Source organism: Felis catus, chromosome D4 (assembly GCF_018350175.1).
Source record: "Felis catus isolate Fca126 chromosome D4, F.catus_Fca126_mat1.0, whole genome shotgun sequence".
In the NCBI taxonomy this organism is placed as follows: domain Eukaryota; kingdom Metazoa; phylum Chordata; class Mammalia; order Carnivora; family Felidae; genus Felis; species Felis catus.
The window spans coordinates 94,079,739-94,101,652 of record NC_058380.1 but is presented as its reverse complement, the minus strand read 5'-3'; the positions used below and the strand labels follow the sequence as shown (position 1 = coordinate 94,101,652).

The window sequence follows — 21,914 nt, the reverse complement described above, 5'->3', positions numbered from 1 at the left end:
GCCGCCGCCCCGCCCCTCGCGCACGCGCAGGCGCACCGCCGGCGCCCCCCCGCGCCGCCTCGTCCAGCTCGGCCCGGCTCCCGCCCAGGCGGCGGCGACGCGACGCCCCGAGCGCCCGCCCCGCCGCCGCGGCCGGCAGGTAAGCGGGGCCGCCGGGCAGGGGACCGCACTCGGGCTGCGGGCGGGGGCCGACGCCGGCTGCGCCCCCGGGTCGCCCCGCCGCCGCACGTGTTCAGGCGGGTCGGGCCCCGGTCCTGGCCCAGCCCCGCCGGGGCCCTCTCTGTGCAGGCGCCCAGCGCCCCCACCGCCTCCCTTCCGGGTGCCCGCTCTGCGCCCCCGCGTCGAGCCCCGTCCCCCGGGGGCGGCCCCCTTCCCGCACTCAGCTTCCGTCCCCCCCCCTCCCTAAACGTGTCCTCACGGCCCCCCTGCGCCTCCCGGGGACCCCCGGCGCTCACCCGAGTGGCCACTCCCCAGGGCCCCCTCCCCCAGCGGCCAGGTGACAAGCTCTCAGCCCGGGGACCGGGACTTATTTCTGCAACCAGCTCGCGTCTCCCCTGCTCTCCGCTGCTGCAAAGAAAGACCCCAGACCCACCGACGGGTACCTGGACGTGGCGCGCGGACCCGTGACGCTCTCCTCTTCTGCAGAAACGCCCCCTCCCCCTGTTGCTCACCCTCAGCCTCTCCCCCGAGAACCCGGGCTCCCCGGCTGTGGGGAGAGACCCCGGCTCCTGCTGTAGAGCCTCGGACCACTTCCATTCTGGTGCGCCAGAGCCATCTTGAGTGATGGCAGAGACGCTCCCTACTAGCCTTCTCGTGCCAGTTTCTACCTTCCCAGGTCCGTTTACCGGGGCCTTCAGACACTCTGGCAGGTGCCGTGCTAGACACTGCCTGGGAGGTTGGCCCGGCCCCGCAGGAAACAGATAGGGAAGCTAGAATGCGAACAGGTTGCAGAACAGGTGGGGGGGGGGGATGTCGTATCGTATTCCCCCGCTCTTGGTCCGGCCACCTGTGAGTCACCAAATTACCTCACCTGTGGGCCCCTTCTCTGGGGTGGAATCCAGGAATCTGCATTTCACAAGCAGGTCAGGAGAGCACTTAAGTTTGGGAGGCTCAGCCTTGGGTGGTCCGGCTCATCAGGGTAAGAGACCTGTGGGTGGTAAGAGGGGGCAGGCGACACCGTGCTCTGGAGGTGGGCTCTGAGCCGCCTTCCCTGCAAGCCTGATTGCCTTCACCTTCCCCGAGTCTCCTTACGAGCTAGTCCCTAACCAACCTCCCCGGTGCTTCCACAGAGTCACCTGAGGGCTTATGGAAAATGCGAGGCTCTGCCCCCCTCTTAAATGGAAACCTGGGGCGTTGAATCCAGAAATTGGATTCTTAGAGGCCCCCCTGATTTTTTGCGTGGTAATGTTTTGCTAGCCCAAGGGATCGGTGGATGGGGCCAGAGCAGGGAGGGGTTGGGCACCTTTTCTGTAAGATTAGGTATTGTATCCTCCGGTCCTCACCAGAGGGCGGGCAGTTTGCTGGACTCACGCCCCGCCTCCTGGTGGGTCTCAATTTTTATGTTAAAAGGAGCAGGTCGGGGCTCCTCGAGCTGCCAGCTGCCAGCTGCCGTCTCTTCCCCACGCCTCTTTTAGCCCTTGCTGGTACCTTCTTCAGAGGATGGGTTTGGGAAAAGTCTTGGCAGCTCTCTTCCTTAGCTTCCCCCCTCCCCCACTTGTCCATCCCACCTAAAGGAAGGCAGCACTTGGATTAGCTGGCACGGCCAGGTTGCTCTAAATTCAATCACCAAGTAGCTAGCGTTTATTGAGCACCAGCTTGGTGCCAGCACTCGGTTCCTGAGTGCGTTTGCGGGACCTGCCCCTCCCCCACTCCGGTCCTCGGGCTTTGGGCGCAGCACCATCCATCCTTGGGTGTGAGCCCCAGGCCTTGCTACAGGTAACCGTTGGTGGCCGCATCTGTGCTCTGCTCAGCTGTGTTGCCTTGTAATTTCTCTGCCCTCTGGGACGAAGACTTTGAGACGTGCTCTTTTTCGGTGGCTTCCATTTTGCCTTGGTGTGCCGAGCAGTCAGGCAAGCCTTCAGTTGTAAGCGCTAGAATTTACGACGACGACGATGCGTAAATGCTTAGACGGACGGCAGGGCAGGCTTGTCTGCGAGGATGTCTTGGTGGCTCCCCTCTTGAATAACGTCTTCCCTGGTCTTGGAATCGCCAGGTGCACCTCTGTGAGACGCATGCAGGCTGGGGACGGGGTCTGTTCCCGTGATGGAGCAAACGAGTCGCCTGCCGTACGGCCCGGGTGGTTCCATTGTCACGCTGAGACCTAATTGAGCCGCAGCGTGGGCTGGCTTGCCGCGTGTCTGGGTGCACTTCGGGCCTCTGCAGTCAGGCAGGGCTGGCTCTGGTTTACGCTTCCCGGCGGGGTCTTGCGGTCCCCTCACCAGGGACAGCGTGCCTTTTGCGCTGCGGGCATCCTGGAGGCAAGCTTCGAGTCTGCGCCCGGCACCCAGAGGCCCAGAAGCCCCCCCGGGGAGGCGAGGACCCGCGGGGGGCTGCTCTTGTGTGTTTTCAAATACGGCACTTAACCCTGCTGCGGCCCTTGTGAGCATTTGGACGCGTTCCCAAATTTCTACACCCTGCAGCTCGGTCTCCTGTAATTTGGGTGGGTTTGTTTTTCTACCGTTTCGAGGGCTCTTTGAAAAAAATTGCATTTTGTTTGCCTGGACTGGGCCGCATTCCTACGGACCCGGGTAACAGTAGGGGGCACCCTTGAAGCTGGGGCCTTGGATTGCGATCACAAAAGGGCCCGGGACAGGGCGTCCACCTCTGAGAAGCGTTTGTTAGCCTCTGAGAAGTGTTAGCGCAGAGCGAGGGCCGCCGCTGGCTTCTTCGTTTGGGAACTGCGCGTCTGCTACAGGGCTCGGTGAGATGGTCAAAAGGTTTTTATCCTTTTCTCTGGGAGTTACTTTTTCACAATGTGCTTTGTTTATGGGCCTTAGTCTCCCACTGTAGGTTTTGAGTAGCAGGCGGCTCTTCCCACTGTGAGTCTGCGCTTGGAGCCGTGAACTCCCCTGCTCGCGTCTCTCTGCCCGGTGGGCTTCAGAGCCATGGCAACGGAGGAGAAGAAGCCAGAGACGGAGGCGGCCAGAGCACAGCCCACCCCTTCCTCCTCGGCCACGCAGAGCAAGGCACGTCCCTGAGGGCTCCCGGGGAAGTGCCAGGGGCGCACAGGCTGGGACGCGCCTTGGAGATGTTACTTCAAAGTCTGCTGTCCCCCCTCAGTTAGACCCTGGGGTTTTCGTCACTGACCATAGACCTAATTGAGTGCTTGTTTGCCGAGTCGAGGATCCCCAGACCTGTCCCCTGGGAAGGGGCTTTATCAATAACGTGGATCCTCGGTCCTGATCGTAAGATTCCGTTCAGGGCCCACAGAGCCTCTTACTAAGCGCCCTGCCTGGCTCCACGGTCCTGACGCCAGGGCGGGTTTGCAGACCCCTCCTGTGGACGCCAGGCAGCGCGCAGAAGCCTTTACGCAAGGCTGCAGCCTTGAGGTTTGCCTCGGGGGAGGCTGCACCTGCTGCGCCTCCGTGGCGTGGCAGTGGCAGGGGGCTTCAGGCCGCTTTGGGGTGGGTGAGGGGTGGCTGAGGGGACGTCGCGAGCTCAGGTTGAAACACGTTCAGTTTGAAAGGTGACTTCCAGAGAGTTCCAGCAGGCACTTGGAGTACGGACGTGGAGCTTAGAATAGGGGGTCACAGCGGTTAACTGTTTGATGACTAGGACTGTCTCTTCAACAGCCCACTCCTGTTAAACCAAACTATGCCCTGAAATTCACCCTGGCTGGCCACACGAAAGCCGTGTCCTCCGTGAAGTTCAGCCCGAACGGCGAGTGGCTGGCGAGTTCGTGTACGTATCTATCAATCACCGGGGCTTCGGCGCTCGGGAGTCCGTCTGGGCCGAGACCGGAAGCCGGGGACGCCGCCCCTGGGGCATGGCAGCAAGCCGCGTGCCCCCACCCTACCCGGAGCCCGTTGCCACCCTGAAGTGACAGGGGCCTGGGGGAGAGGGCAGGGCACGGGCGGCCGTGGCACAGCGCTGCCTGTCCCCGTGCACGGAGCACGTGCAGGGCTCCTGAGGGGTTCGTGCTGTTTCCCGGGGCTCTTGTGGGAAGCCCAGATTCTGTACTCGGGACGACTGCACCAGCTCGGTTCCTTTGTCTTCCTTTCTTTCAGCCGCTGATAAGCTCATTAAAATTTGGGGAGCATATGACGGAAAGTTTGAGAAAACCATATCTGGCCACAAGCTGGTAGGTGTGCACCCCGTATGCCGAGACTGACTTCCCGCTGGGGCAGGGCCAGCGGTCCCGGGGGTGGGGCCCGTCCCCGGGGCTCGGCAGGTTAAAGTGGAAGCTTCTTCCCCCCGCGTTTTTGATAGTTCTCCGCCTCTTGTTTTTTGAGCAGACACTCTTGCCCTTCCCAGACGAGTCTCTGCCTGACTGCAAGAGAACACGCTTGTCCTGTGGGCCCCGTGTGGCCTTCCGTCCGTGTGGCCAGCGGTAGCTCGAGGGTTGGGATGCTGGGGCGCTGCGCTTAGTTATCTTTAGGTGGACGTTCTGATGTTTGCTGGTTAACTGTGTTTTGTCCGTCAAGGTGGTGACCCTGTGTTTTCGCTCCCCAGGGAATATCCGACGTGGCCTGGTCTTCAGATTCTAATCTCCTTGTTTCCGCCTCGGATGATAAAACCCTAAAGATATGGGACGTGAGCTCGGTAAGCCGCCCTCGGCCTCCCTCCCTGGGAAGCTGGTGTGTGTGGAGAAGGGCACGGTGCGGGAGCTGGAGTTGAGTCTGGGACCCAGCCCGTCTTGGTCAAGGGGGTGCCCCCCGCCCCTTGCAGGATGTGCCCTCGGGCTGCCTCTGCCTAGGTGTTGGTGGGCGTGGCCTGATGCTGACAGGTGCCGAAACAAGCACCCGGAATGCCTTAGTCCGACAATACTTGCTTTTAGGGAAAGTGTCTGAAAACCCTGAAGGGGCACAGTAACTACGTCTTTTGCTGTAACTTCAACCCCCAGTCCAACCTCATCGTCTCGGGCTCTGTAAGTGTGGCGCCTCCGGGTGGGGGTGGGGGTGGGGGTGGGGTGCGCCTGACTGTAGCCCGGGGCTCCGAGTGGAGCCTCGAGTCGTCAGTGCTGGGGGCCGAGGGGACGGTGGTGGCAGGGCTTGGGGTCCAGAGGACCTGCTCCCTGCCCGTGGAGCGGCTTCAACCTCTTCTTTGGTCTTCAGTTTGACGAAAGCGTGAGGATATGGGACGTGAAAACCGGAAAGTGCCTGAAGACTCTGCCTGCCCACTCGGACCCCGTCTCAGCTGTAAGTCCCACCGGGCTGCGGACCCCGCGCAGCGGGACCGGGGTGATGGCCAGAGAGTGGGCACTGGCGACCCCGAGAGAGGTCTCCCTGTCCTGGGCCCGTAGGACAGGCAGGCGAGGGGCCGGGTGAGGCGGTCCCGAACTGAACCCCAGACCGGGCGGCCAGGCCCGAAGAGGGGCCGTGCGCTGGGAAGCGTGGCCGTGGAGAAGTGAGTGTTGAGTGGAGTTGGCTTCGGTGGGGCGGTGGTGGAGGAGGTGGGGCCCCGCGTGCGCTCTGGCTGTGCCTGTGTGTGCCGCGGGGCAGGGGAACGTGCAGAGTCAAAGGCACACCCGCTCACAAACCACGGCACTTGAAAACGGCCACACGATTCCTTTCTTTGTCAGCAAAGAGCCGGGAGCTGCTTCTTGGCCAAGTTTGCCTTTTTCTGGAAAGGGGAAAGAATCGTGTAAACAGTGTGCTGCTTTTTACTGAGCAGATGGTCCTTTTCACTTTCTGAAATCGTGTAGGTGAGCGCTTTTAAAGCATTTTCCGCCTCGGAAGGGCTGTTTTGCCCAACTGAGACCACTCGCAGCTCCCCGATACGTAGAAGACACACGGGTGCTGCCGGCGGTGGCCTCGAGGACACCCGGCCAACGCCTGGGGCTCAGGGGTTCCGCCAGGGACGCGTGGGCGGGCAGGCCCGAGCTCCGCCCGCCTCTGTGGACTCACGGTGCGGGGAGCGCGGACTCTGAGACCGGCCCGGCCGCGACCGAGGGAAGGAACCGGGAGATGAGTTGTCGCGACGGCCAGTACTGTCTGCGATTCGGTGGTGGCGGGGGCTGCGGGTGGGACCCATAGCTTAGACCGCAGTGGGGTTTGTGAAGTTTTTGCTTCCTACCAAAGTGAGGAGTGCTCATTTGAAAAGAAAGAAAGGCAAAGAAAGGCAGCAACGAGAAAATCAGAGTCTCCGGAGCGCCCGCCCTCCAGGACCAACCGCTCACGGCTTCCCTGCCCTCTGTGGTGTTTTGGCTTTTTAAATACATATTTTCCAACACGTTCCCTCAAGTAGTGGTGAGGATGCCCCGTGCCGCGGCTGTCCGTCCGCTTGGAAAGGTTCCTCGGGCGTCTGTGCCCGGACCCTGGGACCTCGGGCACCGGGGCACCTTGTGGGCAGCGGGCACTCCCCACAGGCACTTGCGACTCGCACTTGACGAGGAGTGCGGTGGGCATGTTGGAACTGCTCCGCACGCTTGTGTGACGGTTCCTGCAGGGAGAACTCGAGACCCCGTGTGAAAGAGGCACACGTGGTTTCCCGCACATGTGGGGGGAGCTGGCAGCTTCACGCTGCAGGCACCGCCCTGTCTGCCAGCTCCCCGTCCCCGCACGCCCTCCCGCTCGGGCCTGGCCGCCGTGCCCTCTCGACTGGACGACGCCTGCATCAGCTTCCTCTCTGGAGCGGCCCTGGGTTTTCCTTGCATTCAGCCTGTTTCCTCCCCCCCCCCCCCCCCCGCTTCTGTATGAGCTCACCTGTCTGCCGGGGGTCCCCTCTGCAGAGGGCTCTGATGGATGGTCACCTCCGAGGAGCCGTGGCATCCCCGTTAGGTACTGACTTGTTGCCTCTCTCGCGTTTTCGTGGTGCTTAGGTTTCGACGTGGGGATGCCCAGGGTGCCTGGATGCGGTTGGGAATGACGCAGAGCGCAGGGCTGGTGCTGCAGCTCTCGGGGACCCGTGTCAGCTCGTCCGTGTCTGGCCTGGCGGGTCTTGGTAGAATGTTCTGTGAATCCAAAGACAGGGACAGACGTGGTTAGATTGCCGTGAGCTTTAAAGCGAGGGGCTCGCCAGCAGGTGGCTACGGTCACGTGGAGCTCCTGGTAGGAGCAGAACAAAAGCAGAACATCCTCCCGGGTGTCTGGAGGCCTCACAGTGCCGAGCGGGCCGGCGCAGAGGCCACCGCCGCATGTGGCAGTCCCGCGGCGAGCCCAGATCAGGTCTCGCCGTGATGAACTACGCTCTCCGCCTTCGAAGATTTGGTGCGACCGGAGGGAACGGATGAGCTTGCTGGTGCCTTTCGGTACCGGGCGCGTGCTGAGGTGACACCTTAGGTACTTTGAGTTCAGTAAAACCAAGTTCGTTTCACCTGTTACTTTCCCGCCGCAGCTGCCAGAGCGTCAGAGTGTCCGCGTGGCGGCGGGGCTCCTCAGCGGAGGCCGAGGGTCGTCGGCAGCCGCCGAGAGTGTCAGCCTGGCTCCTGGGTCGGTACTTTGTTCCCCAAGCTCTCGGGTGCTCCTGGGGCACGTGGGCTTGCCCCCAGGGGGTGTCCCGCAGAGTCTGGGGATTGTTCTGGTCGTCACAACTAGACGCCGAGGTACTGGCATCTCGTGAGTCACGGGCAGAGCGTGGCCACCGGGGGCGGGCCCGGAGCAGGAGAGTCCCGGCGGGCAGGGCGGTGGTGCCAGGTGGGGGCGCCACTCCGCATGGCATGGCAGGCGGGGGGGGGGGGCACACGGCCCTTTGTGCGGCTCTGTTTTATGTAGAAAGCCTATCACAGGTAGCAGGAAGCGGGACCGCCTCAGAAAGGTGTGGACTCCTGCCATTGTGGGTCCTTTAGTCCCACCAGGATTCAGCTGGAGGAAAGCAGGAAACAAAGCACAAATGCCACGCAGTCATTAGACGGGGACGCGTCAGGTTGCCGTTTCTTTCCGTGAAGCCGCTGCCCCGGGGTGGGCGGAGTCAGGCATCCAGGTGACACGAGGTGTGGGGTGCTGGAGGCCGGTCGGCTCCTAGGACCGGCAAATACGGGGTCACCGCTGTCCCGAGGCTCGGGCGTCCGGGCTTCCTGGTCCTCGCCGCGGGCAGCGGAGGGCGTTCCTGTGGTACCTGCCCGGCGAGTGGGTTTTTCTCTCCGGCTTTTCTCTTTGACGTGAGGTCAGGGCAGGTGGTTTCCAGCCGGTCGCCCGGGTCAGGCCGCCCCGCGGCGGTGGTGGACACGCCGGCTCTCACAGGCTGGGCCTCTCTCCGGGTCCGGATCCGGGTCCGGGTCACTCAGTCGAGCTCGTGTCTTTTCGAGGGCACCTTTTGCAGTAAGTGATTTAGCTACTCGACCCGTGTTTCCGGCGGGATTTCTTTCAAAGTTGGGTCCTCCGTGGTGAGACCGGGGCACTGTTGCTGGACACGCAGGTAAAGTCACCTTGTCCGTGCAGCTCGTGTGTCCGTCAGTGTCCACAGGAAATCAGAATTCGAAGCGAACGGGGGTTCCGTTGTTTGCTCCGCGCTCGGCAAGATGCCCGCGCGGGGCGCTCGCGAGCGGAGCGCGGTCTGTGTTCGTCACTTACGAGTAAACGTGCTTTTCCCCCCACTCCGTTCTCAGGTCCATTTTAACCGGGATGGATCCTTGATCGTGTCAAGCAGCTACGATGGTCTCTGGTAAGTGCAGGCATTTCCCTCATTCGCTCAGCAAACGTGTGTTTGTTTATTTGTAAATGTTTATTTTGAGAGAGAGAGAGCGAGCAGGGAGGGGCAGAGGTGGGGGGCAGAGAGGATCCCAAGCAGGCTCTGACTGTCAGCACAGAGCCTGACGTGGGGCTCGAACTCACAAACCATGAGATCGTGACCTGACCCGAAACCAAGAGCTGGACGCTTAACCGACTGAGCCACCCAGGCACCCCAGCAAACATTTATTTAAAGGAGCCGTCTTGGCCCCGGGGGGGACAGTAGCGAAAACAAGGCAAGCGGGTTTGTCCCCGAGAAGAGCTTACGGCTGTCACGGGGCTGCGGCAGACGGACACACGGCAGCCCCTGCCTCCGGAGGGACAGCAGGGCCGCGGGGAGGGCTCCCGGTACAGGGAGGCCCAGGGACGCGCTTCTGCTCAGGACTCCTCTTTGTGGGCACGGAGCGTGCCCTCGACGAGTTCACGGGCGCGGGTGGCGTGCGGACCCTGGGAGGACCGGACTCCCGTCCCGAGTGGGTGGAGCGGAGCGGAGATCCCGCCACAGAGGAGGTGAGGAGGTCGAGGGGACGTGGCCTCGCGGGGAGCGTCCGGTCCAGGCCGCGTGAAGGACGCTCGTAGAGCTTGGGACCTGTAACCTGAGTGTTGAGGATTCTTCCGGAGGCGTGAGGAAGAGGTGGAAGTCGGCGTTGTCCGTTTAACTCGGCAGACTCCGTGATGGGGGCACGAGGCTGGGGAGCGTCAGGCTGGGTCTGCGGGGACCGCGTCCTGGCTCGTCAGGCCCGGTCACCGGGAGGGGCGGGGAGGCGGCGGCCGCTGGTGGCACGATCGCTCAAGAGCCTCCCGATTACAAGGCGGAGAGAGCGCGACCGGGAGTTGGTCTGTGTTCAGTACAAGGGGGGCACGTGAGTGATACGCGTAGAAGTGCTGCGGGAGAGCGGAAACGTGTGCTGCGGTCACCCACGTGCAGGCCGCCGGGCTCGCGGGAGAAAGCCTTTCGTCTCTCGTTCTCTCTTTTTTAAAGTTGTGTACCTTCTTTTTTCCTTTAAGTTTATTTATTTAATTTAATTTTTTTTTTTTTAACGTTTACTTATTTTTGAGACAGAGAGAGACAGAGCATGAACGGGGGAGGGTTAGAGAGAGGGAGACACAGAATCTGAAACAGGCCCCAGGCTCTGAGCCATCAGCACAGAGCCCAACATGGGGCTCGAACTCGCGGACCGCGAGATTGTGACCTGAGCTGAAGTCGGATGCTTAACCGACTGAGCTACCCCGGAGCCCCCTCCTTTAAGTTTATTTAGAGAGACAGAGTAGAGGAGGGGCAGAGAGAGGGAGAGAGAGGATCCCGGGCCCGGCTCTGCCCTGGCAACACAGAGCCGGCCCAAGGTTTGCATTCACGAGCCGTGAGATCATGACCTGAGCCGATGTGAAGAGTCGGACACTGACCGACTGAGGCGTCCAGGCGCCCCGCCCCCCCCCCCCCCCCCCGCCTGCCCCCCGTTTCATTAGAACAAAATAGTAAGAGCAGGTTTGAAACAGGGGCGGGCGGACAGCGTCGGCAGGCTCAGAGTAGAGCGACGTCTGTGTCAGTGGGACGAAAGAACATCACCCAGGAAGAGAGAGGCGTGGAGTGAGCCAGGCGCCGCCGAAGGGAGAGGCCTGTGCTCACAGTGCACGCGAGGCCTCGGGCCGCGGCGACCACCCGACGGGCCACGTCGCTCTTTGGAAGAACGTGTGTGGCCTGGCGGGCGTGAGCGACGCCGCGGCTGTGTGTTTGCGAGCTCGGGACAATCTCCCGGCCACCTGCAGACTGGCTCCGAGAGCTTCCTGAAGAAGTTAGAAGAGGCTACGCCCACCCCCTGCGCCCCCCCAAAAAAGGAAGAAGAAATTTGTACACAGACGGAGAAAGGAGAAAAGCGGTGGAAAAAATGAAGACGCAGGTGTTAACCCCTAGAAGCTCCAGTGAGGAAACGGTGAATAAGCGGGGTGAAAACAGAACACGGGGCGCAGACGTGGCGGGTCCGGGGGACAGGAGGAGGAGACCGCGCGTCCGCCCTGAGCCGTGCGTTTGGGTGGCTCCGGGTTCCGAGCTGGCCCGGGAAGGCCTACACATGGTCTGGGGCCGGGGAGTCCCGCTCAGTCGGCCGACCTCCGAGGCCGTGAGCACGTTGGGACCACAGAGCAGGACGGGGGCCCCGATGTGACGCATGTGGTGGGTCCGGCCTGCCCCTCCTCTCCAGGCCGCGTAGCTAGTCCAGAGAGAAATCCACGAAGGACGCTTCGCGGCGGAATATTGATGTCCGAATTCCAAAGAAACCGCAAGCTGAGCCCGGCAGCCCGTCGGAAGATAGTGACCCACAACCACGTGGGTTTATTGAACAGTGAGAGGTCGTAGTAACGTGATCGGCGCCAGAAAAGTCCGTAATCTGCTTAATGTCTCCACCAAGTGGAGGCAACCTCCGTGGCTTGTTACTGGTGGAGGCCACGCGGGCCCCTGCTAGGATCTGGCAACCATCCCCGGGTGCGACTCTAGCAAGGAGGCCTGTGTGGCACCCTCTTACTGGAAACTTTACGATATTTTTTTTTTTTAATTTTTTTTTCAACGTTTATTTATTTTTGGGACAGAGAGAGACAGAGCATGAACGGGCAAGGGGCAGAGAGAGAGGGAGACACAGAATCGGAAACAGGCTCCAGGCTCTGAGCCATCAGCCCAGAGCCCGACGCGGGGCTCGAACTCACGGACCGCGAGATCGTGACCTGGCTGAAGTCGGACGCTTAACCGACTGCGCCACTCAGGCGCCCCTGGAAACTTTACGATATTTAGGAGAAGTGGCAACGCACCGAAACCGTCTCTGGGAAAATCAGCCGCAGAACTGGCCCGTTCGCCTCTCGCTCCGTGTTTGGGGTTCCTGGTGAGCGGCCAGGAGAGAAAAAGTAGCCGTGGGAGAGGCGGATGGAGGCTCAGCTCTCGGTGGATGATCTACTCGTTTTCAAAATTTAAGGGCCACTGACCTGGCACTTGACCGGTACTGACCCTCACAGCTGCCTTGACCCGGGACCCCGCCACCCCCGCTTGGCGGTTGGGGAGCAGAGTCAGACTGAACACTCGATGGTTGTCCCCCAGCGTAGGTGGGGAGGTGGCAGCTGGGACCCGCAGAGCCCAGTGCGGGGCGTCCCGCCCGGAGGAGGGACCTGATGGGACAAGCAGAGCGGGTCGCGGGAGCCAACTTGCCGCCACCCACTGCCCCCCCCCCCCCAGTTCCCGGCAGCCAGTGATGCGGGGTGCCGTCCCAGACAGGAGGGCACATCGGCAGGGGTGGGAAGGTGGGAGAGGACTTGGGAAAGCAACGTGTCCCCTGTGAGCCGGTGGCCTCACTGCTGGGCATCCGTGCCCTGGAGGGGCAGGCGCTGATACACGGGCACCTGCCGCTGAAGGTGGGGTGCTGGTGTGGGTGGAAATAACATGCTTGCTAGAGCTGGCTCGTCCATTCTTGGGTAGCGGCTCTCTGCACACCCTTCTGAACCAGAGGGTGTCCAGAGAATCCCCTGCGCTAGTCTTTTTCTGTGAAAACCAAGCCCTCTCCTGGGCGACTTGGGACGTTGGTGCCAGAAAACGGGTCAGGCTCCTGGCACCCTGTGCCACGGCCTCTGCTCCCCGTGTCCCCCGTGTGCTGGCGACCCGGCTGCCGGTGGCAGAGCAAGTGCACACGCCTGTTCTGGGGCGCCCGTGGTGGCCCCAGGGTGAGGGACGATGGCGCAGAAGAGTTAAGCAAACCGAACTGCGACCCGTGGTGTCCGTCCCCAGACCTACGTTTGCTCAGGCTACGTTTGCGTCGGGCTGCTTTGCTGATGTGTTTGTACAGACTTGCTGCCGTTTCTGTGTTGCAGCCGGATCTGGGACACCGCCTCGGGCCAGTGCCTGAAGACCCTGATCGGTGAGTGCTGCTGGCGTTGCGTCCAGGCTGGGTGTCCCCCGAGTGGCGGTCGCCCGGCCAGCCGCGGAGGGCACCTCGCCGTTCTCCGTCCTCCGTCTTGTGTGGTTTTCGGGAGGCCCTCTCTCTCCTCTGTCCTGGATCTGCTCCCTCTGGGAGGGGTCCTCCTCTGCGGATGGATTCCGGCTCCTGCCAGCTCCTTCTGGATGGCCTCTGGCCCCGCGAAGTCCCCTCTCCAGGCTGGGCCCCGTGCCGTGTCCTCTGAAGGCCCTCGGAGCCCCTTGGACCCTCTGCCTTCGCTCGGCAGACCCCGCGTGGGGGTTTGTCCTCGATCGTTCCTTGAGCGCACGTGACTGAGCCCCAGCCCTGAAGTGCGCCCCGTCCGCTGGCGGCCGGGGGAGTAGCAGACTGGGAAGACAGGTGGTGCCACCAGGCAGGGTGTATGTGTGGCTGGAGGGTGGGTGCTGGGCCCCTGCAGGGCCCCAGACCTCCGAAGGTGATGGGGAGGGCGTCCTGGGAGGGTTCTGAGGCGGTAGGTCGCCTGGGGTCAGCCCGGAGGGTCCCCGTGGCTCCAGGTTCAAGCGTGAGGTAGAGCAGGTACTACCGAGTTCTGTGCTGCGGGGGGACTTGGGGGGCCCCGGGGGAGGGGACCGGCCCACCGCCCACCCGGGGGGTGCCGTGTCCTCAGCTTGGCACCCTTCCCTGGGCTGTCACGGGAACGCACGTGGCCTGATGACGCGCCAGCCCCGGCCAGCGTAGCACGGCACCCCGAGCTGGGCGGCTTAGCAGAAACTCCTCCCTGCGTCCCGGTGCTAGAATCCGAGATCTGGGCGCCAGCAGGCCTGGTGTCTCCCGCGGCCTCTCCTCCACCTTCCTGCTGTGTCTTCACGGGGCCCTTCCTCCGTGTGCGTCCCTGTGTCCGGTCCTCTTTTGTCGTCCGGATGCTAGTCCGACTGGCTCAGGGTCCCCCGCACCAGCCTCCCTTTAGCTTCGTCCCCCCTTTGCAGGGCCCGGTCTGCACACAGGGCCCCATCGGCTGACCTGCAAGGGTCAGGACTTCACCATGGGAATTTCGGGGTGGGAACCATTCTGCCGTTTCTTTCGGTTTACGAGGCCACCTTTCGGATATGACATCACGCTGAGTCCACGGCGTCTGTCCCCAGAGGCCTGGCGGGACGGCGCCACCGTTTGCACCTCTGAGGCTGCCTGGCACTTGCCCGTGTCAAGTGTCCTTCTGTTAACGTGACCCTCAGGGCGCTCCACCCCACAGGCAGGCGGGAAGCGGGGGCCTGGAGAGCCTAGCTGGCCAACCGGCAGCAGACGGGTGCCAGCGCCGGGCCTTGAACTCCGCAGCACCCACCGCGAGGGAGGGGGCGGCGCGTCGCCCTGTCCCACCCCGTTCCTGACACCGGGTCTCAGGAATTAGAGCTTTCTGGGTTAGAGAGCCTGGTGCGACCACCCCTCGTCTGCATTATGGGGCCTGCCTTCCTGCTGTGGCCCCTGGGACCGAGGACGGCCCTGTGTGGCCTCACACCTCCTTCTGTGCTTTTGCAGTGTTTGGGAGCTGTCGCAGGGAGCAGCGGCCCCCAGTGCCCGGGGGCCAGGTCCCTCGAGGTGGTAACGCTCGCACCACTCCCCCCGTTCCGGCACCAGGGTGCACGGCCCCGGTTCCGTCCCTCTCACCTGGGAGGGGGGACGCACGCCCCCCGATGTGAGGGTCACAGGGCCGTCATGCGGCTGCAAGTGCTGGCCTTGTCCTTGGCGGCCCCTGACGGCGGCTCTTACCCAGCTTCCCAGGCCGCCGGGCATGAGCTTTCAGACCTGGGTACGGAAGCAAGGACGTGGGTCTCCTGCCAGAAGGTGGTTTTTGGAGAATTGACAGGTCCTTTGCCCTGACTAGGCGACAGGAAACACCTGAGCTGATTCGCCTGCGTCCTTTCTCCTCAGTGGTAATACTTGCCCAGGTCAGCGGGGCCTTTACAGACCTTGCTGCATGTAAGGAAGTTGACCCTGGGTCTGCTTAGCAGCCCCGTGTTGGTGGAAGGCCGGGCATCCCTTTGTGGGATTTGCCACAGGCCCTTTGCTCTTCGAGCCTTGGTGGCAAAGGGGTAGTTGGGCCCCATCGGGGACCCAAGGAGAACCGGCCATTGTGACCGGCACAGGGTCGGGTGACGGGAGTGTCCTGGGTTCCTCGGGGACCCGTTCCGGGTGGTGGCGTGGGCACTGGTGGCCGTGTCCCCACTTGGATGGTCCTGTGTGGTGATGGGGGTGCCGTTCCCCTTCCCTCCTCGGGGCTCAGGCCCATCGCTCGCGCATCAGCCCGCGTCTGCGTTTTCCATGCAGATGACGACAACCCACCTGTGTCTTTTGTGAAGTTCTCTCCAAACGGCAAGTACATCCTGGCTGCGACCCTGGACAAGTAAGTGTTCCGACCTCCCTGTGGGGTGGGCCCGGGATGCGTTTCCTGCCAGAACTACACTCGGAAAGATAGAAGATGTCTACATCTAGTAAAGGTCCTTGCGTTCCTCAACCCAGGGCCCCGTCTCTGCTGGCGGCTGGGTCTCCGGTCTGAAGAAGGGTTTGGGGTCCAAGTTCGTCCGGTGACTCTGGCTCTGCCCGTGAGCACTTGGGCGGCACCCCACAAACTCCAGAGCAGGTGTCGCGCCCTGTGGGCGGGCCGTCAGACTCTGGCTGCTTGTGTGTACTTGGGCAGCCCTCTGGGGGCCACGCCTCGTCCCCAGGAGGACCCGTGGTCAGCACTTCTCATCAGCACCCTTGGGAAGAGTGAATTCCTGCCTGGGGAGGAGGGGATTTTTTGCAGCCACTAAAATCTGGTTCTGGATGTTTCTGGAACCAAAGTTCTCCACATCCCTCTTGTAGTGGGAACGAGCCACATACTGACCCCGGGAGCCCCTGGCAGCCTCTGTTTGGTGACAGAACCTTGTAGTTCTTTGAACCGTAAATGCGTGGGGCTCTTTCACTGTGAAATCCTCAAACCACTGGCCGTGTGCCTGCTGTGCTGGGCACCCGCACTTGCGGAGGGTGAGGGGCCCGGCCCCTGGCTTTGCCCTGCACATGAGGCCGTGGGGATGCACGGTGCCAACAGACCTGGCCCCGCTCGGGGGCCCCCGCGGACATGCAGGTGACTGCCCCCCTCTCTGCCTTTCAGCACGCTGAAGCTCTGGGACTACAGCAAAGGGAAGGTGAGCGCTGGGGGCGGGTTCACAGGGTCTGGGCTGTGGCTTTGGCCGGTGGCAGAGTTGAGCCAGGGTCTGAGGCAAGAGGGGCGCGGGAAAGCGACCTTCATCGGGTTGGCCTGGGGCACGTTTCTCAGACTCGGGACTTAGCAGGTGTCGAGTCTGTAAGTTAAAGCTTCAGCCGCGTGGCTTTGCACCGTGTCTCTGGAGTGCTTTTCAGAGCTAAGGTTTGTCGGCCGAGACGCCTGCGCTGCTCACGCGGGGATTGTCCCGAGTGCAGGGAGTTGTTGACTTGGTGAACATACCGGCTCTCTTACCTTCTCAGTGCCTGAAGACCTACACCGGCCACAAGAACGAGAAATACTGCATTTTTGCAAATTTCTCTGTCACTGGTGGGAAGGTGAGTTTTCCCCCAGTGAAGGAGCTTCTCACCCTCCCCAGCTGTCCTGAGAGGTGACCCTGTCACAGCTTGGCTTACGTAGCCACAGACGCTCTCCTGCGCCCACGGAGCAAAGCAGGTGCCTCCGTGACAGACGGCTTTGCTCGTCTGCTCCCGGGTCTCACGGAGGCAGAGCGTCCCCAGGGCGACGGTTCCCGTAAGCGCTTTGCTGCTCGGGGCCTGGGCTCCGGTGCCGGGTCCCAACTGGCCTCGCTGCCTCCCACCCAGCCCAGGGCCCCGCTCGCGCTCGCCAGGTGGTGTGTGACTGGAGCAGGGGGTGGGGAGGGTGGGGGGGGGTGGCGTTGGGCGGAGAGGGGTGTGACCTGGAGGGGTGGTGATTTGAGAACATGCTTTAGGTCTCAGGAGCCTCCCGACGACCCAGCGTGGCCTCGAGGTCGTGTGCGGGCGGGGGCGGAGCGCGTGGACCTCGGGGCGAAGTGGGTTCCACGCGAGCCGGCTCTGACCTGGGTCTTTCTCACCCGTCTTCGGTTCTAGTGGATCGTGTCTGGTTCCGAGGACAACCTGGTGTACATTTGGAACCTGCAGACCAAGGAGATTGTACAGAAACTACAGGGCCACACAGGTGAGCTCGAGGATGTGTGCGGACCGTGTGCCCGCGTGTGCGCAGGGACGGCTTCTGGGGCACCAGAGTGTGGTGCTGTGCTGCCTGCTGTTCTGGTCTTTCCTCGCCCTCTGGTGGCCTGGGGGACGCCACTGGTCCGTGAGCGGTCGGCAGGGGGCTTTGTCCCAGCTTCCATCTGGCCAAGGCCAGGCTCAACTCGAACCTCTTCTCGTGGCCGTCTTCTGGCGCTTGTCCTCAAAGTCCGTGCGGGCTCCGTGGCTTCCGGTGTGGACGTGGCCCGTGCTTTTGTCCCGCGTCAAGACTAGCGCAGGCCAAGGGACATCTGCTGTGGTCTGGAGGCTCCGGTTCCTCCCGGCGCCGACCCGCTGTCTCCCCGCGGGCCTGCTCCGCACGCCTCTAGGCTGTGAGGGGCCACCTGTGCTGGTCGCCCTGCCCTCTGAGGGAGGGTGATTGTCAAATCCTTTGGAAATTTGGCACAAGTGCTCTATTCTGGTCCCTTAAAGTCACCTCCACCCACTGGGAACACAGCTCAGACCTAAAGTCCAGCTACGACTTTGCGTGTTCTGCCCTCATGGCCAGCTCCTCGGGAGCAGCCCCGTGCCTCGGTCGTTCCTGGCTCCTGGTGTGGCCAGGACACTCAGGCCCCTTTGAAGCTACACGGGAAGAGGGAACGTTCTGGAATTAGCCCAGGTGCCAGCACACGGAGGTGGGGGGCTTCCTGGTGGAGGTGGAGTGTGCCGTGCTCAGCAGTGGTGGGGGGGGGGGGCGCTGGGAGCGGGCACGTCCGCGCAGCGAGGCAGGTGCTCCTGTGTCCCCTCTGGGGACCGCTGCCGTGGGCCAGGCTGCACGGAGCCCTCCCCGATGGCCCGCTAGCACGTGGTGCCGCCTCTCCACTGTCCCACCCGGCCATCGTGCTCCCTCGAGGCGTCCCCAGCGGGGGCAGCACAGTCAGCGGCTGGGACCCCGGGGGCGGTGGGGGCGCGACCCTGGGTGGCAGAGCGGGTCTCGGCACCAGGGGGCACAGGGCAGCGGCGGTCTGTGTTTCAGACGTCGTCATCTCCACGGCCTGCCACCCGACGGAGAACATCATCGCCTCGGCCGCGCTGGAGAACGACAAGACCATTAAGCTCTGGAAGAGTGACTGCTAGGCGCCGCGGGGGCTGGCGGGAAGGCGGCCGGTCGGCGAGCAGCGCGGTGTCTGGAGGGGGCCCCTCCGTCCGGGCCTGGGGGTCGGGAGGGGCCCGGATGGAGCCACCGCTGAGGACGATGTGGCGGAGGGGGTGTCTACCACCAGAAGGTTCTACAGGTTGCTGGTGACATTTCTTGCCGATCCCTCTCACGCTGTCTGGGGAAGTTTCTGGTCTGTATTGTGTTCAAACAGAGTCAACACAAATTTTTAATTTTTTATTACAGAAGGGTGACGTTCAATTTATCATGAGTTGTGTTTTTTTCCAGTAAATGTTCTGTACCTTCTCTGGTATCTTATTACCCAGTGCAAGTGCGGCGAGCAGCCGCCCCCGCGGCCCCCCTTGTCTGTTCAGTAGATGCTCTAGCCACTCGGTCCGCGGTCACCGGTTCCTGCTGTCGTCATGCCCAGTGTGTGCGGTCTTTCCGGAAAACACAGAACACTGTAAGATTCTTTCCGTGTAAAACCCTTTGTATGTGGGAGTTCGTGGTTCCCGTGCGGACAGCGTGGCGTTGTTCTGGTACCTCCCTGTGTCCCCCCGCGTGCCCCCCGCGCGCCCCCACGAGCTGTAATAAAAGGTAGGAGTCTGCACAGCCGTGGCGACGGAGTTCTCACGCGAAGCCTGTCTGCGCTTGGCCTTTTCACGGAAAGTCTCCCCGATGGCAGGAAGTGGAGGGTTCCCGCGCCCTCCCCGCCCGGGAAGCTCGGCGCCACGGAGGAGGGCTCCCCTCCCCGTGTGGGCCGGGGATGTGTGAGGGGGTCCGGGGGCAAACCCGGGAATTCCGTTTAGCTGGAGGGGAGCTGGTGTCCCTGAAGTGTCCCGTCGAACGTCGCAGGCGGCCGTGTGCGCGAAGGCTGGGCCGTAGGAGGCCCCGAGGCCGCGGGTCCAGGCTCAGCTCAGGCTGGGCTTCGTCTCCCCACTGCCGACCTCGGGACCCGAGGGCTTCGTGGGGTTCCCGGGGCTGGCACGGCGGGGGGAGCCGGGTGCCGCCCACCCCCGCGGCCCGAGTGCGGGGGTGGGAGCCTCCGGTGGCGCGGCTTCCTGAAGGGGTGTGGGGGGGAGAGCGGGGTGAGGGGGCGGTGCTGGGATTGCCAGGCTCGGGGACCCCTGTGTCCAGCGGGCCCCCCACCCCCACCCCACCCTGCCTTTCCTGGGGCCCCGGGTCCTGGGCTGGGGGAACGGGGCTGCTCTCGACAGGCTTCCCGGCCCCACCCCAGTGGCCGTGGTTGCTCAGACGGGGGTGGCGATTCTAGCAAAGGGCATCTGGAAACGGACTCCCTTGTGTCTCCCCGTCCTCTCCCCGGAGGCGGACGGCGGGCGGGCTGTCTGTGCAGAGGTGAACTGCAGTAGAATGCGGTCAGCACCCGGGGCCGGGGAAACCCACTTGGCAGCGTATTTTGGTAGGAAAGGCGGAGGCCGCGTGTCGGCAACGTTCCCGAGACCTTGGGACTGTCTCGTTGGTTCTGGTGTGACAGCTCAGCTCGGCCCTCGGAGCAGAGGGGTGTGGACGTGGAGCGCTGTGCCCTTGGATATAGTTTATTTTTTCTACGTTTGAATTCTCTGTTGTAGATTTGTGTAAAGATACATCTCTCTTTTAAAAATAAAGATTTTCATGTCTTGTAACTTTGTCCCAGAAGACTTTTTTACCTTTTTACCGTGCAGCTGTGTGGGGGTGGGGCGGGGGCGGGCGGGTGACACGGCCCTTCTGCTGCTCAGGCCAGCGTGCCCTGCAGGAAAGGTCCTAGCTGTTAAAAATTACCTTTTCTTACTGTGAAAGTTAACCATTTGTGGGGGCGCCTGGGTGGCTCAGTCGGTGAAGCGTCCGACTTCGGCTCAGGTCATGATCTCACACTTTGTGAGTTCGACCCCTGCGTCGGGCTCTGTGCTGACAGCTTGGAGCCTGGAGCCTGCTTCGAATTCTGTCTCCCTCTCTCTCTCTGCTCCTCCCCCACTCATGCTCTCTCTCTCTCTCTCTCTCGCTCTCGCTCTCGCTCTCCTTCAAAAATAAAAACATTAAAAACAATTTGTTTTAAAAGAAGGTTAACCATTTGTGCTCGTTGCGGACAGTGTAAAACAAATAGGAGAAGAAAATAAACCACCCGGATTGCTGCTACCACTAACGCTTTGGGGGATTATCTTGTGGTATGTTCGTTAAAAGTAAGACTTCGTTGGGGATCATTTCAGGCATGTGTAAATGTGGAGAACATCTTCCTGGCTTTATCTTTTCAACTTTCTTTTTTGAAGCAAGCTCTACGCCCAACATGGGGCTTGAACTCACGACCCCAAGATCAAGCGTCAAATCCTCCTCCTCCAGCTGCGCCAGCCCGGGCCGTTCAACTCCAGCTTGTGACACGTCTCGTTTCCTGTGTCCCTCCCGAGTGGTTTTATTAATCCCGGACATTTGGTGACTTAGGCAGTGAATACAGTGTCTGTAAAAGGGAATTCTCCAGAAGCTTTGGCTCAGAACCCTTTTCACACGTAAAAGAGGGTGCGTGCGTGTGCGAGCACGTGAGGGGCAGAGAGGAAGAGAGAACTCTAAGCCGACTCTGCGCTGCCAGCACCGAGCCTGACGTGGAGCTCGAGCCCATGAACTGAGATCACGACCTCAGCTGAAACCGAGAGCTGGATGCTTCACGGAGCCGCCCGGGCGCCCCTCAAATGTGAATTCTTAAGTATCGGGTATCCAGCTTTCCACGCTTGTCTTAAAAGCTCAGCGTGTACGTACACACGTGTGTGCACATTCACGTGTATGTAGGCGCACCCGAACGTGCGCACACGTGCACTTCATGTGTACAGGTGTGCACACGTGTTCACACGCGTGCCGCACACGCACATGCTCACGCGCATGCAGATTCGTGTGTACAGCTGCACAAATACACGTTCGCATGCATGTGGCATGCACGTGTTCACACACGTGTGCATGTCCATGTACGCGAACACGCGCTCCACGGCTGGCTGGGGTGAACCAGGGCCCCAGCAAGACCCCGCCTGCCCTGGTTGGTTGAAGTCTGCTGCTTGCTCTTCACCTCGGACCTGGAAACAGTCATGTGTCCTATGGGCTCCCGGGTCCGCGTTTGCAGCTTCTGACTCCGGTGCCCTGAGAGCGGAGGCTGACCATTTCCCCCCACTGTTGATAGGTAATGCGAGCTGGATGGTGCTGTTTGCATCTTTAAAAGATATTTATTTTGGAGGGAGGGAGGGATAGAGGGAGAGAGACAGAGACAGAGAATGCGCGCGCCCATGAGCGGGGGAGGGGCAGACAGAGGGGGAACCCAAAGCAAAATCCAAAGCAGAACTGAATCCGAAGCAGGCTCCAGGCTCTGAGCTGTCGGCACAGAGACCGATGCGGGCCTCCAATCCATGAACCGTGAGAGCATGAGCCGAAATCACAGGCTTAACCGACGGAGCCCCCCAGGCGCCCCTCTTTGCAGTGTTAGCAGTGGAATTGTGGGTCGGGTTGGTTTATATTTAAGTCGATAAACACGTTCCTGGGTCGTTAAGCGAGCCCTGCACCGTGGAGCTTACAGAGCACTTTGTGCCCTGGACACGAAGGGGGAACGCCCTCTCTACACTTCAGGTGGCCTTTCTGGGGATTTCCGTCCCTGGGAATCTAAGTTCTCCCAAAGCGTGTGCACGACGTCGCGGTCCGTCCTGCGATGCCTTCGCCCCGCACGTGCGTGACTGCGGGTGGGGGGCTCAGGAAGGGCTCGCGGCGGCCCGGGACCGGATTCTGCAGAGGAAAGGCAGGCACCGTCGCCGAAGGGCCGGCCCGTGGTGCTGTCCACTGCTGCGT

The 21,914-nt window shown here is 62.1% G+C and overlaps 1 protein-coding gene across 3 annotated transcripts; it reads left to right on the top strand.

Moving 5' to 3' along the window:
* WDR5 (WD repeat domain 5) lies at nt 1–19,744 on the top strand. Of its 3 annotated transcripts, none has more exons than XM_045043654.1 (15): nt 1–139; nt 2,997–3,185; nt 3,792–3,900; nt 4,227–4,300; nt 4,672–4,761; nt 4,997–5,086; nt 5,274–5,357; nt 8,705–8,760; nt 12,672–12,718; nt 14,270–14,329; nt 15,059–15,134; nt 15,885–15,918; nt 16,238–16,312; nt 16,847–16,934; nt 17,982–19,744. In XM_045043654.1, the coding sequence occupies exons 2-15, from the start codon at nt 3,105–3,107 to the stop codon at nt 18,080–18,082; spliced, it is 1,065 nt and encodes a 354-aa protein (XP_044899589.1). In that variant the 5' UTR covers nt 1–139; nt 2,997–3,104; the 3' UTR covers nt 18,083–19,744. The 3 variants fall into 3 exon arrangements, with proteins under 3 accessions (XP_044899589.1, XP_006939681.1, XP_044899590.1); XM_045043655.1 differs by lacking the exon at nt 1–139 and adding an exon at nt 504–835; XM_006939619.5 differs by lacking the exon at nt 14,270–14,329 and having other exon boundaries at nt 2–139.
* The last annotated feature ends 2,170 nt before the right edge of the window (nt 19,745–21,914 follow it).